Consider the following 26,841-nt stretch of genomic DNA (forward strand, 5'->3'; position numbering starts at 1 on the left):
GGTGAGAGTGACTGCCCTTGACATCAAGGCAGCATTTGACCGAGTGTGGCACCAAGGAGCCCTAGTAAAATTGAAGTCAATGGGAATCAGGGGGAAAACTGTCCAGTGGCTGGAGTCATACCTAGCACAAAGGAAGATGGTAGTGGTTGTTGGAGGCCAATCATCTCAGCCCCAGGACATTGCTGCAGGAGTTCCTCAGGGCAGTGTCCTAGGCCCAACCATCTTCAGCTGCTTCATCAATGACCTTCCTCCATCATAAGGTCAGAAATGGGGATGTTCGCTGATGACTGCACAGTGTTCAGTTCCATTCGCAACCCCTCAAATAATGAAGCAGTCCGAGCCCGCATGCAGCAAGACCTGGACAACATCCAGGCTTGGGCTGATAAGTGGCAAGTAACATTCGCGCCAGATAAGTGCCAGGCAATGACCATCTCCAACAAGAGAGAGTCTAACCACCTCCCCTTGACATTCAACGGCATTACCATCGCCGAATCCCCCACCATCAACATCCAGGGGGTCACCATTGACCAGAAACTTAACTGGACCAGCCATATAAATACTGTGGCTACGAGAGCAGGTCAGAGGCTGGGTATTCTGCGGCGAGTGACTCACCTCCTGACTCCCCAAAGCCTTTCCACCATCTCCAAAGCACAAGTCAGGAGTGTGATGGAATACTCTCCACTTGCCTGGATGAGTGCAGCTCCAACAACACTCAAGAAGCTCGACACCATCCAAGATAAAGCAGCCCGCTTGATTGGCACCCCATCCACCACCCTAAACATTCACTCCCTTCACCACCGGCGCACTGTGGCTGCAGTGTGTACCATCCACAGGATGCACTGCAGCAACTCGCCAAGGCTTCTTCGACAGCACCTCCCAAACCCACGACCTCTCCACCGAGAAGGACAAGGGCAGCAGGCACATGGGAACAACACCACCTGCACGTTCCCCTCCAAGTCACACACCATCCCGACTTGGAAATATATCGCCGTTCCTTCATTGTCGCTGGGTCAAAATCCTGGAACTCCCTTCCTAACAGCACTGTGGGAGAACCTTCACCACACGGACTGCAGCGGTTCAAGAAGGCGGCTCACCACCACCTTCTCAAGGGCAATTAGGGATGGGCAATAAATGCTGGCCTCGCCAGCGACGCTCACATCCCGTGAACGAATAAAAAAAAAATCCCGATATCTAAGGAAGCTTATGGCCAGTACCTCCACAATTTCCACCCTTACTTCCCTCAACAACCTAGGATGCCTACCATCCGGACCGGGTGACTTATCTACTTTAAGTACAGCTAGCCTTTCAAGTACCTCTTCTTTATCAATTTTTAGCCCATATAGTATCTCAACTATATATTCCTTTACTCCGGCAGCATCTTCTTCCTTGGTAAAGTCAGATGCAAGGTATTCATTTAGTACCTCGGCCATGCCCTCTGCCTCCATGAGTCGATCTCCTTTATGGTCCCTAATCGGCCCCACCCCTCATCTTCCTACCCGTTTACTGTTTACATGCCTGCAGAAGACTTTTGGATTCCCTTTTATGTTGGCTGCATGTCTATTCTCATACTCTCTCTTTGCCCCTCTTCTTTCCTTTTTCACTTCTCCTCACAAGTTCTCACTTGTGCTTTCAACCTGACATCTGTCATACACCCCTTTTTTCTGCTTCATCTTACTCTCTATCTCTTTTGTCATCCAGGGAGCTCTGGCTTTAATTGCCCTACCTTTCTCCTTCATGGAAATGTACCTAGACTGTACCCGAACCATCTCCTCCTTAAAGGCCACCCACTGTTCAATTACAGTTTTGCCTGCTAATCTTTGATTCCAATTTACCTGGGCCAGATCAGTTCTTATCCCACTGAAATTGGCCCTTTTGGATAGTAGAGGTAAACTGATTGTAACAGATGCGGGATCTACTTAAGGGAAAGACGGGTGACGCTGTTTCCAAAATAATATAGTGTAGATTCAAAATTTGAAACACCCCTTTTCTGTATTGTCCCTCTGCTGCCTCTTTCTCTAGATTACCTTCTCTCCTGCTCCTCTCTCTGGATTGCCTCTCTGCTGCCTCACTCTCTAAATTGCTTACTCTCCTGCTTCTTTCTCCGGATTACCTCTTCTCTCTCTGGATTGTTCCCTCTCCGGCCCTCTTAATGGAATGCCCCTTTATTTTGGATTCTCCCTGCCTTGCTGCTTTCTCTGGATTGCACATTTTTTTCTGGGTTGTCTCATTTCTTATATTATCCTTTCTCTGGATTGCCCCTTTTCTGTGTTGCTCTCTGGATTGTCCATTTTCTCTGAATTGCCACTTCTCTCTGGATTTGCTCCTTGTTTGGATTGTTCCCCTCTTTTGCAATGCCTCATTTCTGTCTGCCCCCTCTCCTATCGTTCTCTTTGGATTGCCCCTTTTTTGAATTTCTGCTTCTCTTGATAGTCTTTTTTTCTGAATTACTCTTTCTCCTTCTGTTCTCTTGTTTCTTTTTTATTGCCCCTTTTTCTCCATCTCTGAATTAGCCCCTTTTCTAGATAGTGCTTCTCTCCTGCCACTCTCTCTGGATTGCCTCTTGTTCTGGAGTTTGCTCTCTATGTGGATTGCCTTTTTTTCATTATTAGTCTAGTTTGTCTTTCTTTCTAGTTTACTCTTTTATTTTGTGATGCCCTAGATCCTGGATTGCCCTTTTTTTCTTTATTGTTCCCTCTCTTGGCCCTGCCTCTGGATTGGACCTCGATTTGCATTGCCTTTTTTTCTGGATTGCTCCCTCTTTCTGGATTACTTTCCCCCCTCTATTGTCCTATTTCCTGGATGGCCCCTTTTTTCTTTATTGTTTCCCCCTCTCTGGATTGCCCCATTTTTCTAGATTGTTCCGTTGTTTCCATGACCCCCTTTTTAATCTTTCTGGATGTCCCCTTTATTCTGAATTGTTCTTTGTTCTGGATTTGCCCTCTCCTGCACCCTCTCTAAATTGCCCCTTTTTCCTAGATTGCCCCTTTTCCTAGATTTTCCTCTTTTCTGGATTGTCCTTTTTTCTGCATTCGTTCTCTCTCCCCCCCCCCCCCTCTGAATTACAGTGCCCCTTTTTGGATTGCCCCGTTGTCCTGAATTGGCCCTTATTTCCCGGTTAGACCCTCTATCTGGATTGCCCTCAGACGGGATGACCCCTTTTTATTCCGCCCTGACCGCTCCACAGCCGCGCGCCTCTGCGTTGCCGCCTGGGGCGCGGGCGGACACGTCACGGCGCTCTGGATAAAGGAGGCTGGAGCGGGGGCCGAATCCGCTCCCTCGCAGGCAGCAGGCTCTCCGCAGCCCCGCTCCGCCCCGCAGGCAGCAGGCTCTCCGCAGCCCCGCTCCGCAGGCAGCAGGCTCTCCGCAGCCCCGCTCCGCACCGCAGGCAGCAGGCTCTCCGCAGCCCCGCTCCGCAGGCAGCAGGCTCTCCGCAGCCCCGCTCCGCACCGCAGGCAGCAGGCTCTCCGCAGCCCCGCTCCGCAGGCAGCAGGCTCTCCGCAGCCCCGCTCCGCACCGCAGGCAGCAGGCTCTCCGCAGCCCCGCTCCGCACCGCAGGCAGCAGGCTCTCCGCAGCCCCGCTCCGCCCCGCCCCGCACCGCAGGCAGCAGGCTGTCCGCAGCCCCGCTCCGCACCGCACCGCACCGCAGGCAGCAGGCTGTCCGCAGCCCCGCTCCGCACCGCACCGCAGGCAGCAGGCTGTCCGCAGCCCCGCTCCGCACCGCACCGCAGGCAGCAGGCTGTCCGCAGCCCCGCTCCGCACCGCACCGCAGGCAGCAGGCTGACCGCAGCCCCGCTCCGCACCGCACCGCAGGCAGCAGGCCGACCGCAGCCCCGCTCCGCACCGCACCGCAGGCAGCAGGCTGTCCGCAGCCCCGCCCCGCTCCGCACCGCAGGCAGCAGGCTGTCCGCAGCCCCGCCCCGCTCCGCACTGCACCGCAGGCAGCAGGCTGGCGCTGCACGGGCTCAGCGGCGATACAACAAACTGGCAAGTTCCTCCCCCCCCCCCCCCCACTCCTCTTATAGGAAGCCTCTCAAGCCGCGGTTTGTTGCTTTCTCGATAAAAGTTGCAGAGATTTAACACCCAAAAAAAAAGCCTTTGCAGCAAATCGAAAGCGAGAGCTGGTTATTGTGAGCGGAGTGAAGGTAAGTGTCGCCCGAACCGCTCGCCAGTTTCTTTTTTGAAGTTACCGAAATTGCGGTGTGACAATAGTTGAAAAGTTGTCGCTGTTTGTCGAGCCTGTTTTCTAACTCTCAGTAATCTGCTTTCCCTGACCACATCTCCAAGTACTGGAACCGTGTCAGCTGAGCGGCCGGGCTGTCATGGCACTGGCAGTCCCTCTGGCTGGGCACTGGCAGTCCCTCTGGCTGGGCACTGGCAGTCCCTCTGGCTGGGCACTGGCAGTCCCTCTGGCTGGGCACTGGCAGTCCCTCTGGCTGGGCACTGGCAGTCCCTCTGGCTGGGCACTGGCAGTCCCTCTGGCTGGGCACTGGCAGTCCCTCTGGCTGGACACCAGCAGATTATTTGGAATAGATCCCCCTCCACCTCCTGAATTGTATGTGCTAAACATATCTCCAATAGATGGATCCCAATTTGATTTGCCCGGTTTCTTGTTTAAAAAAAGGTATTCCAGTGCATGTAGCTCAGGCCGACGATAAATTATCTGTTCATAGCCTTTGCATGATTGGACGTCTACATTTACCGGCGTCCTAGTCTGTCCCCATGACAACGCAAGCGGCACACTTTCCTCCCAACACGGGAATATTTATTTTTGTTATTTATTGAATGATTACATCGAATCCATTAACCTGCAAATAGTGCACTCTTCATCATTGCAGCTTCAGATTTGGACGGGATATTGAGTGAACGGCCTTGGAGTTAATCCCAGAGTATTCTGAGGTCATTCATCATGAAGTGTCCAGAGCTGGTATGGATAAGGCTGAATGCTTTGCTATTCGTTGCACAAACAGTTGTTGCGATGATGAGTCCCAATGTTACTTCCGAATTGGATGCAATATTGGCAACATTTATGGAAGACGATGAAGAACTCTTGACGACTGAAACAGTCACAAAGATGAGCCGCAATTCTACTGATGGTTTGGATTCAATCATGGCAAAATATGTGGATCAAGATGAACAACAGTGGACATCCAGAAGAGCGAAAAGATCTATCACAGATAGTGATAGGCAAGTAATTTTGGATCTTCACAATAAACTGAGAGGTCAGGTGTCACCAAGTGCCTCTAATATGGAATATATGGTAAGTGCTTTAAAGCATCATAAATGCTTAATTCTTAAAAAAAACAATAATGTAAGACAATGTTGCCTGTTATGGTCAGAGATTAGGACCAAGAGTTTGTATTGGTCAACTACCCCCATATCAGTGTCATGATATTTGCAAACAAAACACCACCTTCTGGTAAGGCTGATAATGCCAAAATGGAAATGCAGTTAGTGTTATGCCACCATGTGTGTTTTTGCTTTCTTTTTAGAAGTCAAGAAGTAAAATTGAAGTAGATATTACTTTCCTTCAGAAGGACCATATGACGTTTGTGGCATTTTCAACCTAGTTGGCATTTTTTGGAGCTGTGAATTCAGGCGGAACAGTCACTGTGACATCTAATTTTTTTCATCAAATTTGCAGAGCTATGGGGATAGGGCGGGGGAGTGGGACTAGTTGGATTGCTCTTGCATAGAGCCGGCACAGACTTGATGGGCTGAATGGCCTCCTTCCGTGCTGTAACCTTTCTGTGATTCATGCAGTATTTGGTCAGAGTTATCTGTTCAAAAATTAAGCAGTGAGGTATTTAGTTTCAGAAACATTGTCACAAAAGCCAGTAGTTGCATTTCTGTTACTTTTGCTGCAGTGTTAAATACATAATGTGCTCTTAGAATAATTTATGGCCACTTTTTTTTTAAAAAAGCTTGATTTCCCCAGTCAACAGTATTAGAGCAAAATATCAACACTATGGTGCTGGAGGGAGGATGTGTGCAGGGTAATTACTATTTTTATTACACATAAAATTGCTTTCACTATTTTAGATAGGAATGCAGAGTTGATTAGTAGAGGGAGTGAAATTGCGTATGTAACAAACATGCAAATGGAACCATGTGAAATACCTTTCTGCTATTTTAATGAAGGCATTGTGATCAGTTGAAAATAAATGGGTTAACACATTTGATAAAATATCAGCCAGAGGAATTTTTTCTGAACATGTTAACACATTTGTTGCAAATACCATACAGTGTAATTTCATCCCATAAGGCTTCTACCAGTGTATTGAAATCACTGTAGAATTTCATTGATGACTAGCATTAAAAAAGTGAAACCTTTTCTTTAAGACAATTGGCAAATTCCTCTATGTTGGTGGAAACCCTGAGGACACCTATTTGGCAATGTAATAAAAGCGCTATGCTTTCACTTTCAATTGCATGAAGGAAAACCAGAATTTATAACCGCACCTGTGTCATTTCCTCAGTGATGCAGCAAACTTTGCAGAATTCTACTGTGCAGAAGAACGAGAGAGCAAGCGGCAGAGAGGTCTTAATTTAGTGTTTCGCTCCAGTCTTCTCATATTGATCTTCTGGTGGTGGCATAGGTGACTAAACGAAACCAAATTGACATATATGCATTTGAATGCTCGTTCTGTTTGTTATGTAATGTTATGATGTCAAATAGAATATTTTTATTTAGTTTATCACACCGAAGTTTAAGTCCCAATACTAATAGTAATAATACAATTATGCATGTACTTTTAATAAATAGAAATATGCTATGCACTTACACACTTTTGGATTTAGAAAATTGACACTAGGTCGGGTTGTGGATATTTATTTTACCAATACGCAGCCAACTTGAATGCCTTTTCTAATTCTGAATTTTTTTAATAAAACATGTTTTTTCTTACAATTTGCAATTATACATTGAACAGTAAGCATATGGTACTAAATCCTATTAGTATTAATCTACATTCAAAATGTATGTGACCGAAGTTTTGGTAATTATGTGAATTCTCTTTTTGCTTGTGTGAAGGTAACTTGCATCCACTAGAGGACAGCAGATTTCCTGATAAACAAACCGAGTAAAGCACATTCATGTAGGAGGAAACCAGTCTTTTTGGCAGCTGTGCTTTCCACCATTCCCTTCAGTTGTGTATAAACAAAATATGGAGTATATTTCTCTCTAGAAAACAAACATTGAGACTTTTACAAACTTGTTGTGATTTCAGTTATCTAACAAAGTGCAGGAAAAGCCATTCTTCTTGTAGGCCTGCCATTGCTTAAACTGTTTATTGTCTGTTCAGCCATGTTTTGATTTATACAAATATTCAATTGAAAGATGAATTAATAAATTAAGTTGAAAGCTAGATGTTAGTGAAAACAATCACTATCAATCTGCCATACCCTCTTAACTGTATGTCATTCTCTATAATAAAATTAGATAAATTGCACATATAATGCAAAAAAAAACTTCATTGTAGGTATTGCAAAATAAAAATATGTGGAGTGAAAATGCACTGTGAATTAATATACAAGCAGATGTGTTTGTATGAAATGTCTTTCTCATCTATTTTAAATTGGGTGTTAATTTGTTTATCTCATTGAAACATATAAGATTCTGAGGGGCTTGACGGTAGATGCTGAGAGGTTTTCTCCCCTGGCTGGAGAGTCTAGAACTAGAGGGCATAGTCACAGAATAAGAAGTCGGCCATTTACGACTGAGATGAGGAGGAATTTCTTCACTCATGGGTTGTGAATCTTTGGAATTCTCTATCCCAGAGGGCTATGGATGCTGAGTCGTTGAGTATATTCAAGGCTGAGATAGATAGATAGATAGATAGATAGATTTTTGGACTCTAGGGGAATCAAGGGATATGGGGATCGGGCAGGAAAGTGGAGTTGAGGTTGAAGATCAGCTGTGATCTGACTGAATGGCGGAGCAGGCTCGAGGGGCCGTATGGCCTACTCCTGCTCCTATTTCTTATGTTCTTATATTGGTGTTGGTGTTGTCATTTAACATTTAGTCCCTTTGTGAAATCACACTGTAAACAGCATCAGTATTAATGTAGCACTAAAATTGGGACAACAGTTGATTAAATTGAAAGTGATCTGATTTTGCATAAGATGAATGGTTGAATTTTGGCTCTTAATGGGATAATGGATAAGGGTACAACTAAAGCTGAATGTCGAAGGAAATAAAATATGTAACGGAAGTTCTGTGGAATACAGAGAGAGGGTGACCTGTGCTCAGGTATAACTCCTAGGGGGTATTTATTATACTGTACTTTCACATCAATATGAAGCAGTTTTAGGTGTGCATCCATGCAAAAGTAGCAGTATAACTCAGGAGTTGGGACCCAAATTGACTCCTGAACACATTAAAGTTGTGAGAACCCCTCCAGATGGCTGTTTCAGTTGCTTGGGCTTCACGGTTTATAAAGTATTGGGGCAGTCCTTTGCACCTGCTGTGTACTTTATTGGGGTAATTTTCTGACTTTGTGGTGGGTGAAGCTCACTTGCCAGTAGTTTATATTAGAAATTCAGACATAAGCTGTGCATAATTTTCCAACCATTTAAATTGTTGGTTAGAAAATAGTGTGCAATGTGCACCCAAATTTCTCGTGCACTCCAAGCAGATGAGCCTCACTTGCCAGGAGCACGAAGTCAGAAAATTACCCCTTATAAACTTAATGCTGAGTCTTTTTAATGATCTAGAATTTCCTGGAGACTTGCATCATTGGTATAGCGCATCTGTAGTGTTGGGTTTGTTTTACACCGTAAAAGTTCTAGGAAATGATGATGTAAGTGAGTCACGCCATTATTTATACTGCGCCATAATTTCGTGGGACTTTTGTGCCGATCCGCCACCATGCAAAATTGAATATCGTAGCTCCACTCCCCATTTAAGTCAATGGTGATTGTAAATTTCCTGGAATTATGCCAGTTTCTTTGTCGCAGCCACTTAGACTGAAAAATAATGGTGTAGGTGAATGTATTTAACTTCATGGGGCAGGATATTAAAAGGGAAAAACGTGTGGGTTGAGGGCGGGGGGGGGGGCATTTAAAATTGCAACAATTTCAGACCCGCCCACTTCCAGTTTTAACCGGGGTGGGACGAGGGGCAGGAGGTGGGTTGGTCACTAAAACCTTTAAGGTTTCGCGAGTTCAACCCCTGGGGGCCGTGATTCCCGGGCCTTCTACTTCACGCCATGTGAGAGGAGGCGAGAAGGCCCGAAATTGCAGTTAAGCACCTTTTATAGTGCTGCTTGTGGGCCGGAGGAGCAGAAGTGCTTCCCCCAGGCCCAACAAGCCTACCTGCAGCGACCCCTCCTCCCTCCCCCATCCCAATGATCGCCGACATCACACCCCTCCCCCCACCCCCAACGATTGTGACCCCCACCCCAACGATCGCGGCCCCCCCCCGATGTCGACACCCCCTCCCCCCTCCCGCCATGAGTGACTGACCCTCCGGTGACTGACACCCAACCGCTCCCCCCTCCCCCATGACCCCCGATGACTGACCACTTAATGACTGACCTCCGATGTTTGACCCCCCCCCCCCCACGACTAACTCTGCCCCCGTGCCCACCCATGCCTGTCCATGGCCACCTCCACTATCCATCCAATCTATGTCTTACCTGAAGACGTCCTCTTCCTTGCTCTGCTCCTGTCGGATAGGAAACCAACAAAAAAATAAAAGACGTCCTTACGTCAAAATTGTAAGGACATCCGGGAGACCCGTATTTCTGGGTTTCCCGTCTGCGATTTACAGCATACATTATGTGAGAAAGGTCATCTGTGAATATTGATTATTATATCTTCCAAAATGGGGCTTCACTTTACATTTTAAATTAATTACATTTCTGAAGGTAATTCTCTGTTGTCTGGAAGACTTACATTACCACAGCACCACTAAGAGTGTAAAGAACAAAGTGTGTATTATATTGGACTCCTGCAGAGACCAACATGTGTTGTGCCAAACCTCAGGTTTTGCTGAGTGACTTTTTTTTTTCTTGTAAGACAACATTTGGCACTTTTTGTATTGTTTAACCAATCAATCGTTTACTTTCTATAGTGCCTGGACATTTTAGAGTTTAATTTGCTTGGAGTTCCTATGTTGTTCACTAAAGTTCCACTATTTCCAAGGAATATGGTTGCAAAATATTTCAATTAAACATCCTTTATATCTACACTATTTCATTTAATAGTTATGCATCACATTGTTCCATGATATCAAGTTAACATTTGACACACCTTACCTGCAGCGATAGTCTGTATATGTGTACTGTGTTTTACTTGAGTGTAATATTGACTGCATCCCTAGTAGATGTAGTAGTTCATCAAGAATTGCACAGATGAAAAGGTGAAAGGGGTATGTAGGCACCATTGCTGTCAATTTAATCCTCTACATTTGAATTCTCTTTGTAACTTATGAAAAAAGAACGAACTTAATCTTCTTAACTTGCAGAAAGCAACTTTTTTCGGATTTGTATCTTGTGCCATCTAAAGAAAAGCACTGCAAGTTAATACTGCCGCAGTTAAAATTCCACTATATTATGACATTTGTTCCAAGCTAATGAAACAGTGAACCATTTGCACCTTGTTAGCCTTCTTTCTTTGAGTTGAAAGCCAATTTACACTGAAATCAAATTTAATTTGAATCAAGTTGATTTGACGTCAATGCGATCTCTTGTAGGTGTTTACATTGACCACTATGCTATCCAAGTTTTCGGGCTGTCTAGTATCAAGTGATGCAGGTACTGCAATTTGCTTCCTAGGACAGAAAGTTACTGGAGTTTTAATAAAACTGGGTTTGAATAACATTAACTTGTACCAAGTTTTAACATCCTTTCACAAAAGAGAAAGAGTATTGTAATCTAAACTAGGATTCGTAAATAACTGTGCAGCAATAGAATTTTTACTTTGGATCAGCTATAAATCTGCAACATATCCCAAATTTCCAACTGAAACATGAGCAGGACTTAAGCCACATACATTTTACAGAGTAGATTGAGTGACATGCTTTGTTTATTGGGAGGGGTCATTTTTGTGCTCACCAAGGTGAAAGAAGCCAGTGCTGGGGAGTAAAACATGCCCTCTCTCCACCTGATTTTGTGAGCTTCAAGCACCCCTAACTCGAATGCAGCAAAGCCAACTGAAGAGTAAAGAACATAAACAATCAGCAAACAAATACGAATAAAACCTGTAGCAAGGAGGAGAAAGGGACCCATTGAAATCACTCAATTATTTTTGAATATCCTTTTAGCTACCATTTTGTTTTGTCAGTAGCCCAAATATATATAAGGGGTAATCTTATGAATTCATGCTCCCAGCATTGAGCTTCACTCTGAGCACACATTGGGAATTTAGGCAAGTGGCCCCATGATTTTTCTGTCCATTCTACCAGAAGCACAAATCTTTAAAATTCACTCTAAGATTACTGCTTTACAGTGTTACCGTTGATCCCAAGTTTTACACTGGACTATAATGGTACTATGTAACCTGGAAAATCCATTGTAAATGAATAAATGAATAGTGGTCAAATTGTAATACTGGTTAACAGTAATGCTTAGAAAGCAGCAACCTTAGCCTAGATAGTTTTTATACATTTGTTATTCAAATGTATATGGAATAATTTGGTATGTGTGCAAATATTCCCATTAACACACACAAGCTAATTGAAACTTTTGTTTAGAGAAACATTTGCTCATGTATGCATATGCTAGCCTTAAGTCTATAAAAGCTTTGTTACCATGAGAATACACAGATAATATTTCCAGGAGCTGAAAGTGTGGCACAAACAGTAGATTGACCGCACTGGTGGCTTGGTCTGGGAAAAGTAAGTAGAACAGAGTGCCTCCGTGTATGGAAAATAAACAGCTAAATCCCTCGAGGCAGAAAACTGTTGAATGATTGAAATGCAAATGATGTGTGATCATGAATGAACAGTCTTGGATAGAAAACAGACTGGGATCTTAAAAGGAGGTTTCTTCATTCTGTAATTTGGACAACAGCAATTTTGTTGAGTTTAGAAACATATACCAGTTTGTTTCTCTCCAACTTGATAAGGGCATGACTGTAATTCTGGTGTGGTTACATAGTCTTTGTTCTTAACTATACCACATTTCCTTTATGTTTTTAATGCAATTATTGGTTACAGTTTGTAAAAACCACACATATTAAATTAATAGTGACATTGTTCTAATAGTTATTTCATTTAACTCATCAGTATAGGTAATAAAATAATACGGTTGGCACTGTGCTGTTGTCACAGCTGTTAAAATAAATGGCCAGCATTAGGTACATGGATACAGAGCATTATTATAGCATCAACTTTACAGAGGCATAGAGAAAGGAAGGAAAAGTCATGTTCGATTTTGTTTATTTCCTCAAGAGAGCATAAGAATGTTTAGGAGCAGGAAGCAGCCATTAGGTCCAACAAATCTGTCCTTTTTTAGTAGATTTCAACCCAAGATTCATACCATATCCCTCAATCTGTTCTCTTTGGACAGAATGTGCTCACCAAAGGAGGAACATAGGGAAGGGTGAAACAAAGAGCAATGTAAGAACCCAAAGTCTAGCACTGAAAATCTAGGGTGGGAAAATAGAAATTGAGAATATATGAATCCTAATAACATAAGTTACCGTTTTTGTGAAAAGGGAGGTGACTACATAAGTGAAACTGGGATGCTGGAAATCAAAAACAGTTGGTGTGCAATATCACAGTGAAGATGTGTTTGAGGAATTAAATTTCCTGCAGAAAAAAATTAAAATGCAGGTTTCTTCAAGCATGAAAAAATTTATTTTTTTGTAATCTACCTTTAACAGCAACTTGCATTTATGTAGTGCCTTTAATGGGGAAAAAAAAGTCCTAAGGTACTTTACAAATAGAAATAGACTGGGAAATGAACACTGAGACTAAGAGGGAGAGACTGGGATGTTCAAAAGGTTAGTTGAAAAGATGGGTTTTGAAAAGATGGCTTGTAAAGGAGGAGAGAAGTGGAGCAGCTTGGGGAGGAAGTTCCAGAAAGTGGGGCTAAATTGGCTGAATGCACTGCACCAATGGTGGGGTGAAGGGAGGGGGGCGCACAAAAAGCCAGAGTCAGAGGACCGAAAGACATTGGTTGGGGGGGGTGGAGGAATATAAGGCTGGTGGAGGTTGTAAAGAGAGAGAGTGGAGAATGCTGGGGAGGGATTTGAAGACGAGGATGAGGAGTTTAACATGTTGGGCACAGGGATTCAACAAGGATGTGGGTGATGGTGATGATATATGTGGGACAGGATACAAGTGAATGTGTTTTGGACAAATTGGAATTTGTGTTTTATGGGAGGCCAGAAAGGATGGCATTGGAACTGTAGAAGTGACAAAAGCATGGCTAAAGGTTTCAACAGTGAAGGGGCTGTAGTGGGGAGGGGAGGGTGGTGTGGGGGCAGAGTGGACACTGTTGCACAGGTGGAACTAGGTAGTCTTGGCGGTGGATAAGATTTGGGGTTTAAAGCTCAGCTCAGGTCGAACAAGAGACCAAGATTTTGCATGTTCTGATTCAGCCTGAGTGAGTGGCCATGAAGGGGATGGAATCAGTGGCAGTGTAGTTTACTGCAGGGATCAAAAACCTTGGCTTTATCTTCCTGGTATTAAATTGGAGGAAGTTGTAGCTGTTGCTTGACTTGGTGTTGGACTGGCAGTTTGACAGCATGGAGCTGGTTGTGGGTAGAGAGAAAAGGTGGAGTGGAACAGTGGGTGTCTTCAGCATACATATGGAAGTTGATTCCGTGCCTGTGGAAAATGTCACCAGGTAGCAGCATGTGGAGGAGGGGGGCCAAGGATAGACCCTTGTGATACTCTGGAAATGACGGTGCGGATCTGAGAACAGAAGCCATTGCTGTGATGTGTTGGCTGCATTTCGGTAGATAGCAGTTGAACCATGCAAGGGCTGTCCCGTGGAGCTGGACAACAAAAGAGAGTTCATGAAGAAGGAAAATGTGGTATGAAATGCTGCATAGAGGTCAAGGAGAGATAAAGAACCATGGTCACAGTCACTGAGGAGTTTATGGGGGCAAAATTGGGCTGTGTAGCCCCCGTTTTGTAGGCGCTTCGCGGCACCAAAGTCCCAAAAATGGCATCCGAGATGCGCACGCACACTTCCGACGTGAAGGGGTTTGCGCCCAAGCGCACTTTTTTTTTTATTCGTTCATGGGATGTGGGCGTCGCTGGCAAGGCCAGCATTTATTGCCCATCCCTAATTGCCCTTGAGAAGGTGGTGGTGAGCCACCTTCTTGAACAACTGAGTGGCTTGCTAGGCCATTTCAGAGGGCAATTAAGAATCAACCACATTGCTGTGGGTCTGGAGTCACATATAGGCCAGACCAGGTAAGGATGGCAGGTTTCCTTCCCTAAAGGACATAGCAACTGCTGGCAGCATGCAGAGTAGGGAAATTATGACATACATCAGTGTGCAACGTTGATTTGAAGCAACCGGCGACATTTTGGAACTCCACACTCCAGCTAATGCACTACCTTAACTCGCAGAGCTGAACAGAAATTAAGTGGCATGAAGAACCCCCCCACCTGTGCTATTTAAAGGGATCATGCAGGAGTTACAGGTTAGTTGCTGGATTAGTTATTCTGGCTGCTGGTACAACTGTACGTGTTTGTGAAAGTTTTGTATACTTGGATAAAGTTGCAATATTATGTAGAGGGTGGTCTGACTGGTCTTGCAGTATTGTTAGTGGCATTTAAAATCATGTGCTGAACAAAGTTACTTCCAGACATGGATGGCCTGCTAGGGCTTCCTCTGGGAATTGAACGTGCCTGGGAGCATGCAGAGAGGCCACGCAGAACAGGACAAGCTTCTAGAAGAGGGAGGAGGAGACGCAGGGCACTCAGCAGGTGGCCATATCCAATGAAGGTCTTCAGGGACCAATTCTCTTACCTCAACTTCAGCGACGATCAGTGCATCAGATGTCTTCGGTTCACTAACTAGGTTGTGACTGAAATTTGTCAACTGCTGCAGCCACAACGGCAGCCTCAGAGCAGGGCACGGACAACATTGTCTATGGCTGTCAAGGTAACTGTGGCACTTAATTTTTATGGCTCTGGCTCCATTCAGGCTGCTGCTGGAGATATAAGCAACATTTCGCAGTTTGCAGTGCACTTCTGTATAACAGAGGTCACTGAGGCTCTGAACGCACTCCGAAACAGATTCATCTCGTTCCCTCTTGCCAGAGTCAAGCAGCTGGAGCAAGCACGAGGGTTTGCTCGCATTGCAGGCTTCCCCATATTGCAGGGTGCCATAGACTGCACAAATATTACCATGTGTGCTCCACATCAGTACTCCGCCATATTTGTGAACAGAAAGGGATTCCACTCCCTCAATGTGCAGTTTGTGTGTGACCACACGCAGTGCATCATGCAGCTGAATGCCTGCTATCCTGGCAGCCGTCATGGTTCCTTCATTCTGGGGCAGTCCAACGTGCCACCTATATTTCAACCAGCACAGCAAGTCAAAGGCTGACGACTGGGCAACAAGGGTTATCCCCTCATCTAATGGCTCATGATTCTGGTCAGGAACCCACGCACACGTGCACAGCAGACATACAATGAGAACCATTCTGACACGGCAGAGCACACCGTAGGCATCCTCAAGCAATGCTTCCGCTGTCTGGACCGCTCTGAAGGAGCCCTGCAGTACTCAGTTGAGCCATGGGGACCAAATTCGCACCCCAATACGCCAACATTTTCATGCACAAGTTCGAGCACGACTTCTTCATTGCATAGGACCTCCAACCAACGCTATACACCAGATACATCGACGACATTTTCTTCCTATGGACCCACGGCGAAGAATCACTGAAGAGAATACACGATAACATCAACAAGTTCCATCCCACCATCAAACTCACCATGGACTACTCCTCAGAATCGGTTTCATTCTTGGACACACGAATCTCCATCAAAGACGGGGACCTCAGCACTTCACTCTACCGCAAGCCCACAGACAACCTCATGATGCTCCACTTTTCCAGCTTCCACCCTAACTACGTCAAAGAGGCCATCCCCTATGGACAGGCCCTGCGAATACACAGGATCTGCTCAGACGAGGAGGAGCGCGATGGACACCTACAGACGCTGAAAGACGTCCTCGTAAGAACGGGATATGACGCTCGACTCGTCGATCGACAGTTCCGACGGGCCACAGCGAAAAATCGCATCGACCTCCTCAGAAGACAAACACGGGACACAACCAACAGAGTACCCTTCGTCGTCCAGTACTTCCCCAGAGCGGAGAAACTACGCCATGTTCTTCGCAGCCTTCAACATGTCATCGATGACGACGAACACCTCGCTAAGGCCATCCCCACGCCTCCACTACTCGCCTTCAAACAGCCACCGAACCTCAAACAGACCATCGTTCGCAGCAAATTACCCAGCTTTCAGGAGAACAGCGACCACGACACCACACAACCCTGCCATGGCAACCTCTGCAAGACATGCCAGATCATTGACACAGATACCACCATCACATGAGAGGACACTACCCACCAGGTACATGGTTCATACTCCTGTGACTCGGCCAATGTTGTCTACCTCATACGTTGCAGGAAAGGATGTCCCGGAGCATGGTACATTGGCGAGACCATGCAGACACTGCGACAACGGATGAACGGACACCGCATAACAATCGCCAGGCAGGAGGATTCCCTCCCAGTCGGGGAACACTTCAGCTTGTGATTTCAAATAAAGCTGTTGGACTATAACCTGGTGTTGTGCAACTCCCAAGATTTTTCAGAGTATGCTGCATGCTGCACAACCTCGCCATTATGAGGGAACAGCCCTTGCCACCGTCTATCAGATGAGAACCTGAGGAGGAGGAGGAGGAAGGGGCGGAGGAGGAGGAGGAAGTGGAGGAAGAGGCAGGGAGGCTACAAGGTAGACAGGCCCCGTCTGCCAGGGCTCTGTGTGATCAGATTATTAATGAGCGATACCAGTAACCTCAGCTACACCTCCCCATTCACCAATAGTCCCACATTCCTTACCTTTCCTCTCTCACATGACCATCAAATCGTCTCCTTATGATTACACATTCTTTCCTCCCTCGCCCCATTGCAGAAATGAAAACCACCACCAAATGCAAATTCAAAACCACATTTTCAGATTTACATAATGAATGATAAAATGAAGGGGATAGGGCAGGAAACTGGAGTTGAGGTAGAAGACCAGCTATGATCTTATTGAATGGTAGAGCAGGCTTGAGGGGCCGTGTGGCCTACGCCTGCTCCTATTCCTTATGTTCTTATGATTCAAACAAACTGATACTATTCACCTTTGTGCATTCTCTTAGTGCCTGTCTTTCTTGTGCCTTTACCTTGCCTAGTGCTACTATGAGGTGCATCCCCAATGGCCGGAGCATGGGTGGTGGGAGGGTGCTGACCTACAATTGAGAAGCGTGCAGATGGCCTTGGAGGACGACCTCGAGCAGCTCTGGGCCGAGAGGGCCTGGCTGCAAACTGCACCATCTCGGCCTGGGCTGCAGGAGTCTGGCCTGGCTGGCTGATGGGCAATCGCAAGGCCATTGGCGGAGTGGCAGGGGTGGGAGCAGGAATGCTGTCATCCTGTGAGAGGACAGCAGGTTCCTCTTCCATGATGGCACTGCCACTCTCCCGCGGCAGCACCTCAGCACTGACCTGACACTGATTGCTGACCTGCTGTGATGCCCTGGAAGCCCCGTTCCACAGTGGTGCCCAGAGCCACGATAGCAGCAGTCTGAGCTCCAAATGCAGCAGTCAGACCTTTTGATGGCAGATGTTTGTGCTGCAATGGAAGCTGTGACATCGGTCACTAGACGCTGCATCATGGTGGGTTCCACAGGTGTGCTGATGAAGGTGACCACCCCTTCCATGTTGGAAAGGATGGGCTCCAAGCTCTGCACAAAGCCCTGTGCCAAGTTGGAGCTGGACTCCTCCATGCCCCTTGACATTGTGCGCAGACATTCCAGTGCACCAAGCATTTGCTGGTGTACGCCCATCAGCCGCCTTCTGTAGCCTGGCCCATCAAAGTCATCATCTGACTCGTCGGCAGCAGAGCAAGTATGCGACCTCGCCCTCCGGCGAGCTGGCACCTGCGGTATCTGCCCCGCCCTGGCTCCTGCGCACTTGTGCCCAGTGTCTCACCATGTGCTGATTCCTCCTCTATCCTAGCCTCTAAACTACATGCGGTGTCAGTCTCTGAGCTGGTGGCTGCGAGTATAAGATCGAGTGATGGTGTGTCTTCATCATCACTGTCGTCTTCCTCTGCCTCCTCTGACTGGGCAGGTTCCAGTTCTTGGGTATCTGAAATGACAAAGGGACAAGGTTTGGGTGCAGTGAGGGGAGAGGAGAAAGTAAGACATGTGTGCTCACACCATCTGCAGCACGTGAGTCAGAAAAGATTGTGGGATGAGGGAGATGTGGCAAGCAAGAAGGAGGATTAGATATGCAGAGACCCTCATCATCGATACCTCCAGCACCGCCAGTGGTCACTGCCTCAGCGATGGCCCTTCCAATGATGGACAGCACTGTCTTCTCCATGGGGGTGAGGACGTGTAGGCGTGCCTGTCCTCCTCCAGTTCGTTCCTGCTGCCTAGTGTTGTGCGCCACCTCTTGCAAGAAAGTGGGAAGTGAGACAGTGAGTGTCCTGCAAGATGTTTGGGTGATGTGGCTGTCATAATTGCATAGCTGCCAGCGTGTGTCACCTGTGAATTCTGGGTAATCGGCTTGCAACAGTGATAATGTGTGAGGGTGAGATGATGCCTCTGCTTTGAAAAGCTGCGTACTGATTGAAAGAGTTTGTTGATAAGGGGTGTAGTGCGTGGAGCAGTGCATGAGGTTAGTGGTGCAGTTGGTAGGATATGCTACTTGACAGTTGAGCTCACTCACCTTGACCATTCGTGTCAAATCATTAAACTTCTTCCTGCACTGCATCCACGTTCGTAGTGCTATGCTCCCGGCATTGACCTAGTCCACAACTTCCTCTCACTGTCTCTTGAGCATATGTCTGGAGGGCCTCCTGCCTGCCTCTGTATATAGGATGCCCCTCCTTCTGTCCACTTCCTTCACCAAGACCTCTAATGCATCGTCCGAGAACCTTGGTGCAGATTCTCTCCCAGGCCCAGCCATTCATCACAAAATTCCAGCACAGATTTACTTCCCGATGGACTTCCAGCACTTTCTGCAGCCACAGTGCACCTCCCCTTTAAGCGGGCCAGGCTGCCTTTAAGTAGTGCTAGCCAGTCCTGATATAGGGGCCCCCTGCTGATGCATGCAGCCAATCAACAGTGCAGATAGCACTAACTGAACACAGCAATCATTTAAATCATCAGGCAGCACGAATGTTACGTGCTGCACGCATCTTTACAACTGGGCGCGGGTCAATCGCGCACTGCGATCCCAGCACCTGTTTTTGGGCGTTCCAATACAACCCCCAATAACTGGTCAGAGCTGTCTCAGTGCAGTTGGTAGAGTGGATACTGGAATGGAGGGATTTGAACAAAGATTTTTGAGAAAGATGGGCATGGAGCAGAGAAGCAATGATATGTTCAAGACCTACTTTAATGCACCTCCTTTAAAGTATACAGTTTTAGTTAAAGCATGATGTTATAACTTTCTAGAGGGTCACTATGGTTACTAATATACCTGATAACACAGGAATTCTCCCACTCGTCCACTGTAACTGAAGTCCTGCAGAAATTTAGCCCCACTGCTGATTAAGAACTATGGGGTGATAATTCTAAAGAAAATAATAACTTTATTACCAGGTGCCTAAAAGTGGGATTACCTTACCCCACATTGCAGTTACTGGTTGAGTTTTGAACATATGAAAGCATTGTTTACTTCATAGAAAATTAAACAATATTGCAGACATAGTTGAACATCTTCTTGTATCTTACTTCTAGACCTGGACTAACCCACTTTTGTTCTTGCAGGTCTCAATTTTATCGACTGCCCCATGTCTAAATACCTGGGGTTTGGTTATCAACATTTTCCTTGAACTTGGACAAGGCTATCATGAATTTTCAGGCTGACTTCCTTGGTTTTACTATGGTTCAGTATCCCTCTGCCTGTCTCTCTCTTTCTTTGAGCTGCTCTCAGGTCTCTCCCTCTACAGGCTGTTCTTCGGGCTGCCTCTCTGCAGGTACTCTATTTTCTCTGCTAGACTAGAATGCACGGATCAGTACACTTCTTTGCAGCTTTGAATTACCCAGATCAGGGTTCCTGGCAACCGGTGATCTCTGCCACATGTTCGATTCCGCACCCACAGGCACTCTTTTCTTTCTGTCTTGCATCCAGTGCTCTTTTCAGTTACTCGGGGGTGAAATTCATCCTGGATGATAGTGCAAAATTGGCGATAGTAAATTAGCTGCCCGTTTTACATTCCACCCGATATTCTTTGATAATCACTTCTCGGAAATGAATATTGGGCAATGTAAAATGGGCGGTCGATTTGCTAACGCCCGTTTTGCGCTATTGCCCATAGATGAATTTCACTCCCTCTATCTCATTGTGTCCCTGTCCAGTTCAACCTCTCAATCTCTGCTGCTTTAATGCACTTATTCTCTGTCTGTTACACTTCTGGCCTCAGCTCACTTCTCATTACAGGTCAAGGTTCCAGCCTGCTTTGACTCAGTCCCGGGCCCTTGCCTACCTGTTCCTCTTGCTGTGACTTTCAATGAGTCTACTGTGCCAGCTTATGCCTGGCTTTCCACTCTCGCCCTTCATATGTGTATTTCTAGTTCCTAATCTCCTGCAGTCATGTTCCGCCTCTCAGTTACTGTTTCCCTGAACTTCCTCCTGCACTTTCTTGTTTACATCTCCCTAAACTCACTTCTGCACTTTATAATTACTAACTGTTCTCTTTTTAGCCTTTGCATTTATGTTTTTATTTCCCACACCCACTTTTTCTGCACTAACGTTCCTGTTCTCAATGGCTTTTGTTTGTGCTGCTTTTCCTCGTTATCTTTCTTTCTGCCTCCCCCCACTTCACATCCTGCTCCAATGGTTGCACAGAAACACTGTTACAATGTTACATGAGATAATACTGCAGGTCACTTTTTATAAAGTATTGTTTTATTCCTCCACCCATTTAGTACAATAAGGGGGTAATAATAGTAAGATCACATATCCCTTTAAGCAACTGTCTCACTGTATCATGGTAATGAGACCTTCTGAGGTTGTTAGTGCATACCTGATGTCTAAGGGTGAAGTTATGCTACCACTTTTGTATACTGTGAAGCAATTTCCAGCTAATGTAAAAGTGATACTGTAACTGGAGTCAGGTCCCAATTTGACTCTACCCGTATTCTTGAAGCATTCAAAATGTATGATCTGGGAACCAAGCTCTGTGCATATGTGTAAGCAAGCATGCACAGAGCTCTCTTATGCTCTGCTGGTCTGATCAGAAAACAGCTGATTATTTTCTGCCAACATTTTTGATTGATTACTGATGTTACATTTTTAGTTTAAGTAATTCTGCTGGAAAAATCAGCATCATCCAGCAGTCTTTCCAAACTATCTTTTTTTTAATCTGCTTTCCATGCAGACGTGGGATGTTGAGTTGGAGAGGTCTTCGGAAACTTGGGCTGCAGAATGCCGATGGGAACATGGACCTGCTTACCTGCTACCTTCTATAGGGCAGAATCTGGGTGCACACTGGGGCAGGTATTGTATGTAATACCTGATTGAGATAAATTCGATTATTTGAGATATTGTATGTCAGTTTTTTTTTCAAAGATTACCTTTTTGTTTTTAATTTTAAATCCACAGATACCGGCCTCCTACCTTTCATGTTCAAGCATGGCATGATGAAGTTAGAGATTACATGTTTCCTTATCCTCAAGAATGTAACCCTTGGTGTCCATTTAGATGTGTTGGTCCAGTATGCACCCATTATACTCAGGTATGTTTTGAGTTTAAATAAAATCTTTAACTTGGTTGGAATTTTTTGTAAATTTTTTCAATGGCAAGTAGTTTTAATTGTTTAAAAAAAGTGCTGGAGACTTGGTGGCACAATATCTTAACATGCTGCCTCATTCACCTCTAGGACTTGGTTCAAAATCCAGCCCATGGAATGAAAGTCTCCTCCTTCAGCTGTCTAAAATAGACCAACATGAAATTAGTTTGGCCAGTCTCAATTTGGGCTCACAACACAAAACTGACACCAAATTGGCAATCTCACTATGCTAGGCAGTATGGGAAATGGGAATACCATATTGGTACAGGTGGGAGATGCACTCCTGAGGCTGGGACTAAAGAAAGAAAGACTTGCATTTGTATAGAGCCTTTCACGACCTCACGACCTCAGCATCTCACTGCGATATCTGATCTGGTAGTGCTTGATGCAAAGTGCCTGAAATAAGGAAAATGTTCCATTCCTAGAGCTTAGATCTATTATCTATATGAACACACAATTTTTAAAAAAAACTTCTGTTGTTTTCACTGCCATAAAACATCATTGTTTTTCATATCCTGCCCTTAATTAATTCTTGTTTGGCCTTTGCATGGTTTCATACAAGCCGCCAAAAGCACTATAATAGAAGTTTTACAGCCTCCTAAAACTTAAAGGGGTCAGTTTCCTCTCCTTTGTGGCTTAGGAACACTCACCTTCCTGACGCAAAGCAGTTCCCTTAACATTGCTTAGAGATTTCCTGGGGATCCCCCAAGGAGGGGGGGGCGGGGCAGAGCGATTATACTCCAAGATGGCACCACCATGCAAAAGAAGCAGAAGGGAGTGTAGACAGTCCTCCTGCCTCATTTTCCTCACCAAAGCCCATTTTGCAGGCCACCCAGAAGTGGGCCTTGGGTCCTGCACTGAGCCGCTCTCAGAATTGATCATCGAAGTGGCCACACAATAAGGAGATGGAGTCTAGTAAATGATAAGTAAGTATCTTTCCTTTATAGGTACTGGACACCATCTTTGGGCCTGGAGGCCTCCTGGCTATTGTTTTTACTGAATAATTGCCAATAACAGTGGATTGTGGTTCCAGTTATTACAGTTGGCTTGGTATGATTATGATTACTTCCTGTCAGTACCTCTGGTAATGTGGGGGTGTTCTTGGATGCATTACGACTTTTTAAAAATTTTGTCTTCTAGGTAGTATGGGCAACAAGTAACAAAATTGGTTGCGCCATTAATTTATGCACAAACATGAACATCTGGGGCCAGGTGTGGCAAAAAGCCATCTACTTGGTTTGCAACTATTCTCCTAAGTGAGTAAAGCTAAAAGAACCAGTAAAAGTAAATATGTATTCTGTTGGTATATTTGAAAGAATTGGTATAAAATTGTATATCTTTTTTAAGATGGTATATTGTGTATTTGATAAACTAAATACTAATTATATATTTATATACTGGCTATAGAATCTCCTGATAACCAAATGTAAATTATTTTTTCAAAAATTTGTACAATTGATGTCACAATTATTAATCCTGCAATGTGAACATAATTACACCTCAAATATATGAGGCATACAGAGCCTGGACTGAAAACCATAGCTAGTGCAGAAATTGACTCCAAAACTAGATAAAACTATTCCAAAGAATTAAAACAGTGCATGTTATAAAAAAATCAATATCAGGGAGTGATGTAATGTGATCTCAGGGTTCAGAGGACAGTTATAACTACCCAAATGTCATTCTCAGGGTTCTGATGATCATTCAAACCTTTCAATTACATTACTGTCTTGTAATTATTCCTCGATATCTATCATTCTTGTTATAACTACTTACAACAATGCAATTCAGGCTGATACATATGAGTAACAGACATCCCTAGAATTTGAAATCTATAACCTTTATCAGTGGCTATTTCTGTACTTGATTTATTATTTGTTAAAATTGACTCTCATAACTGTGCCAACTCACTCATTTTATATCTACAGTCAATGATAGGACTGCAAAAAAGCATTTCAGTGAAGAGTGAGTGAGAAAAATTTATAGTTGTACATTTTAATAATCTATAAGAATATATTGTGTAATGTACTTAACATTCCTTCAGAAAAAAGTGACATTTTTCTATGTGTATCTTGTTATTTTTAGGGGGAACTGGTGGGGCCATGCTCCTTATAAACATGGATCTCCCTGTTCTGCCTGTCCTCCTAGCTATGGGGGAGGCTGTAGAGATAATCTGTGTTACAAAGGTATGTGTCATTTAGCTTTCTTTGCAATATAAATCTATGAATATTGTTTATAAACTGTGACATAAATGACCCTTTACACCTATGCTACACCAGAATCTGTGGATATCCTAAATACTGACCTTATGTAAACTCTAGTCCTGAAGTTGCCCTAGAACCTAAGTGCAGGGCACCTCTTAAGGGCATATTCAAATGTTCTATTTATATTTTTGTTTGTTTAATATGCGAGTGGAATGTGGATTAAAATATCACAGATGTATGGGAAAAATTTTGAGTCTTCTGGGTTTAAACAAATGCATCAGGAATGGCATAAATCTGTAGGAACAATGGGTTGTTGGAGTTTGGAATGCTTTGCCACAGATCGTTTGTTGAAGAAGAGATTTTTGCATCTTTTAAGGGAAAATTGGATTTGAAGCAAAGCTAGATATAGGGCTAATGGGAGAGCATAGGGCAGTGGAATTAGTTATGGATTGCTTTAGTAAAGAGCCGGCTGACACGAGGGACTAAATCACCTCCTAAGTAAAACCTGAAACTTCTATGGATTGACGTATAAGCTTGTATGTAGGCCTTTTTAATGTGATTCCCAGGGGTAGATTTGGTATACGTTGCACCAGTTTTTCAGGCGTAATGTGTTTTTCTGAGTGTCAGGAATTTCTGGCTTTTCAGGATTGCCAAGGAAGCTTAGGGGAGATTTAAAATTAAGGGCCTCACAGCACTTTAGAAAGCAGTAAATTTAAAAATAATATTTTTTAAGCTTCAACCGGCACCAACACCACATCAAGCTGTGGCAAATGTACCAGCAATTTCCCTCCCTCAGCCTGAAGTAGGTGACCTGGTGGGTCCGGTAATTCTGCTGGAAGCCTGCCATAAATATTATGATGATCTATTGGAATCAGGGTGGCATGAGACAGACAGACGGACATTCATGCCTGCCTCACCATTGATCGGGCAAAATTCCCGCCAGATTGAAAATTCCAGGTCTTTTGGTTTATACAGTTAAGGAACAAGTAGCAATTGTGCTCTTCGTGTTTTAAGTCTATTGGGCAAATTTTGAGAGGTCCCACACCACACCAGTGAGACCTCACAGACAGCCAACACATATCAGAAAAACGCAGGCACTGCCTTTTAGTATGTGCTAGCTATGCATGAGGCCCGCTGGCAGTGCCTAGCTTTGAATCAATCTCTACATAGAATTGATTCAGATTTCCTCTGCAGTGTGTGGGTTCCAGTCTCAGTGAGTCATCTGGAGAACTCATACTTCTGGCTTATCTTTCTCTCCTAACTTCAGCTAACACCTTAGGCATACATATACTGTTGTGCTGTATTTCTTTTAACTGTCACGGTCATTGTCAGACTCCCTTCTGAGCTGAGTTATCAGCAGAATCTAACACTACTGTTTGTAGACTTCTTTCTCCTCCAAAATTATTCTTGCTTTTGGTTTTAAGCTAACTTCTCTAATCTGGGGAAAACCTTCCCTTTTAACTTTATCAAGATTAGAAACATTATTAGCTTAATATAATCCATTAAAGCTTTCATTCAAACTATTAATGCAACTGTCAACTTCAGCTCATGGCATTGTTAGCGTCAATAGGGTACATTTTGTGAGGCCCCGCGCCACCTGTGGGTGTCTTGGATGCTACCAGTACGTATCAGAAATAATGAGCCTTGCCAAATTTACCTTAATAACTTTGTGCGCCATTGGCACTAATGAATGGTTGTTATCTGATGAATTCTTGCTCCTCAGGGTTTTTCCAGGGTCAGTAGTTGAAGTTTTTGAAACCTTGGGGATTAAATTAGATAACCCTTGAAAACGGTTGCGGGGAGTGCGGTATGCGATTAACCCGCGCCCAGTCGTTGTGATGCAAGCAGCATGTTACATTCTTGATGATTGCCGTATGCAGCCAGCATTACCTGCGCTGTTGATTGGCTGCACCCATTAGCAGGGAGCCCCGATATTACAAGTGCCTCGCACTTAAAGGCAGCCTGCACCTCTTAAAGGGGAGGTGCATTGTGGCTGCAAGAAGTGGTGGGAGTCATTTGTGAAGTGATTCACTCCTGTAATACTTTGATGAATGGCTCCGCCTGGGAGAGAGTGAGCACCAAGATTCTCTGATGATACACTGGAGGCCTTAGTGCAAGAGGTGGAAGGAAGGAGGGGTAACCTGTATTCGCAAGGGGCAGGAGGCCCTCCAGACATATGCTGAAGAGGCAGTGGGAGGAAGTAGCGGAGGAGGTAAATGCTAGGAGCATAGCTCCAAGAACATGGATTCAGTACAAGAAGAAGTTCAATGATTTAACACGAGTTGTCAAGATGAGTGAGTTCAAGTTTCAAGTGGCATATCATACCAACCGCACCACTACCGTCATCCGCTGCTCAATTCACTACACCCCCATCACCCACCTACCAACAATCTCTTTCAATCAGTACTCAACCATTCAAATCATATGCTTTATCTCACCCCCTCACACTCACAACTCACAGGTCACACACACTTGCAGCTATTCAACTATGACAGGCACATCACCCAAACATCTTGCAGAACACTCACTGACACACTTCCCTCTTTCTTGCAGGAGAAGGTGGTGCATAACAGGAGGCAGCAACGAATAACTGGACAAGCACGCCTACATTTTTTAAACCCCATGGAGGAGACAGTGCTGGACATCATGGGAAG

The 26,841-nt window shown here is 44.8% G+C and overlaps 1 protein-coding gene across 2 annotated transcripts in view; it reads left to right on the forward strand.

Annotated features, from left to right (window-relative positions):
• Positions 1–3,267: 3,267 nt before the first annotated feature.
• Positions 3,268–26,841, forward strand: part of LOC137316660 (cysteine-rich secretory protein LCCL domain-containing 1-like) — a 50,574-nt gene continuing 27,000 nt past the window's right edge. The window contains exons 1-6 of one of the 2 annotated variants that reach the window (XM_067980517.1): positions 3,268–4,143; positions 4,837–5,258; positions 21,573–21,691; positions 21,797–21,929; positions 23,124–23,239; positions 24,069–24,169. In XM_067980517.1, coding sequence (XP_067836618.1) covers positions 4,908–5,258; positions 21,573–21,691; positions 21,797–21,929; positions 23,124–23,239; positions 24,069–24,169 — 820 coding nt within the window. In that variant the 5' untranslated portion in view covers positions 3,268–4,143; positions 4,837–4,907. The remainder of the gene's footprint in view (positions 4,144–4,836; positions 5,259–21,572; positions 21,692–21,796; positions 21,930–23,123; positions 23,240–24,068; positions 24,170–26,841) is intronic. The other variant, XM_067980509.1, reaches the window with a different exon arrangement.

The sequence above is a fragment of the Heptranchias perlo genome, chromosome 3 (assembly GCF_035084215.1).
Source record: "Heptranchias perlo isolate sHepPer1 chromosome 3, sHepPer1.hap1, whole genome shotgun sequence".
Lineage (NCBI taxonomy): Eukaryota > Metazoa > Chordata > Chondrichthyes > Hexanchiformes > Hexanchidae > Heptranchias > Heptranchias perlo.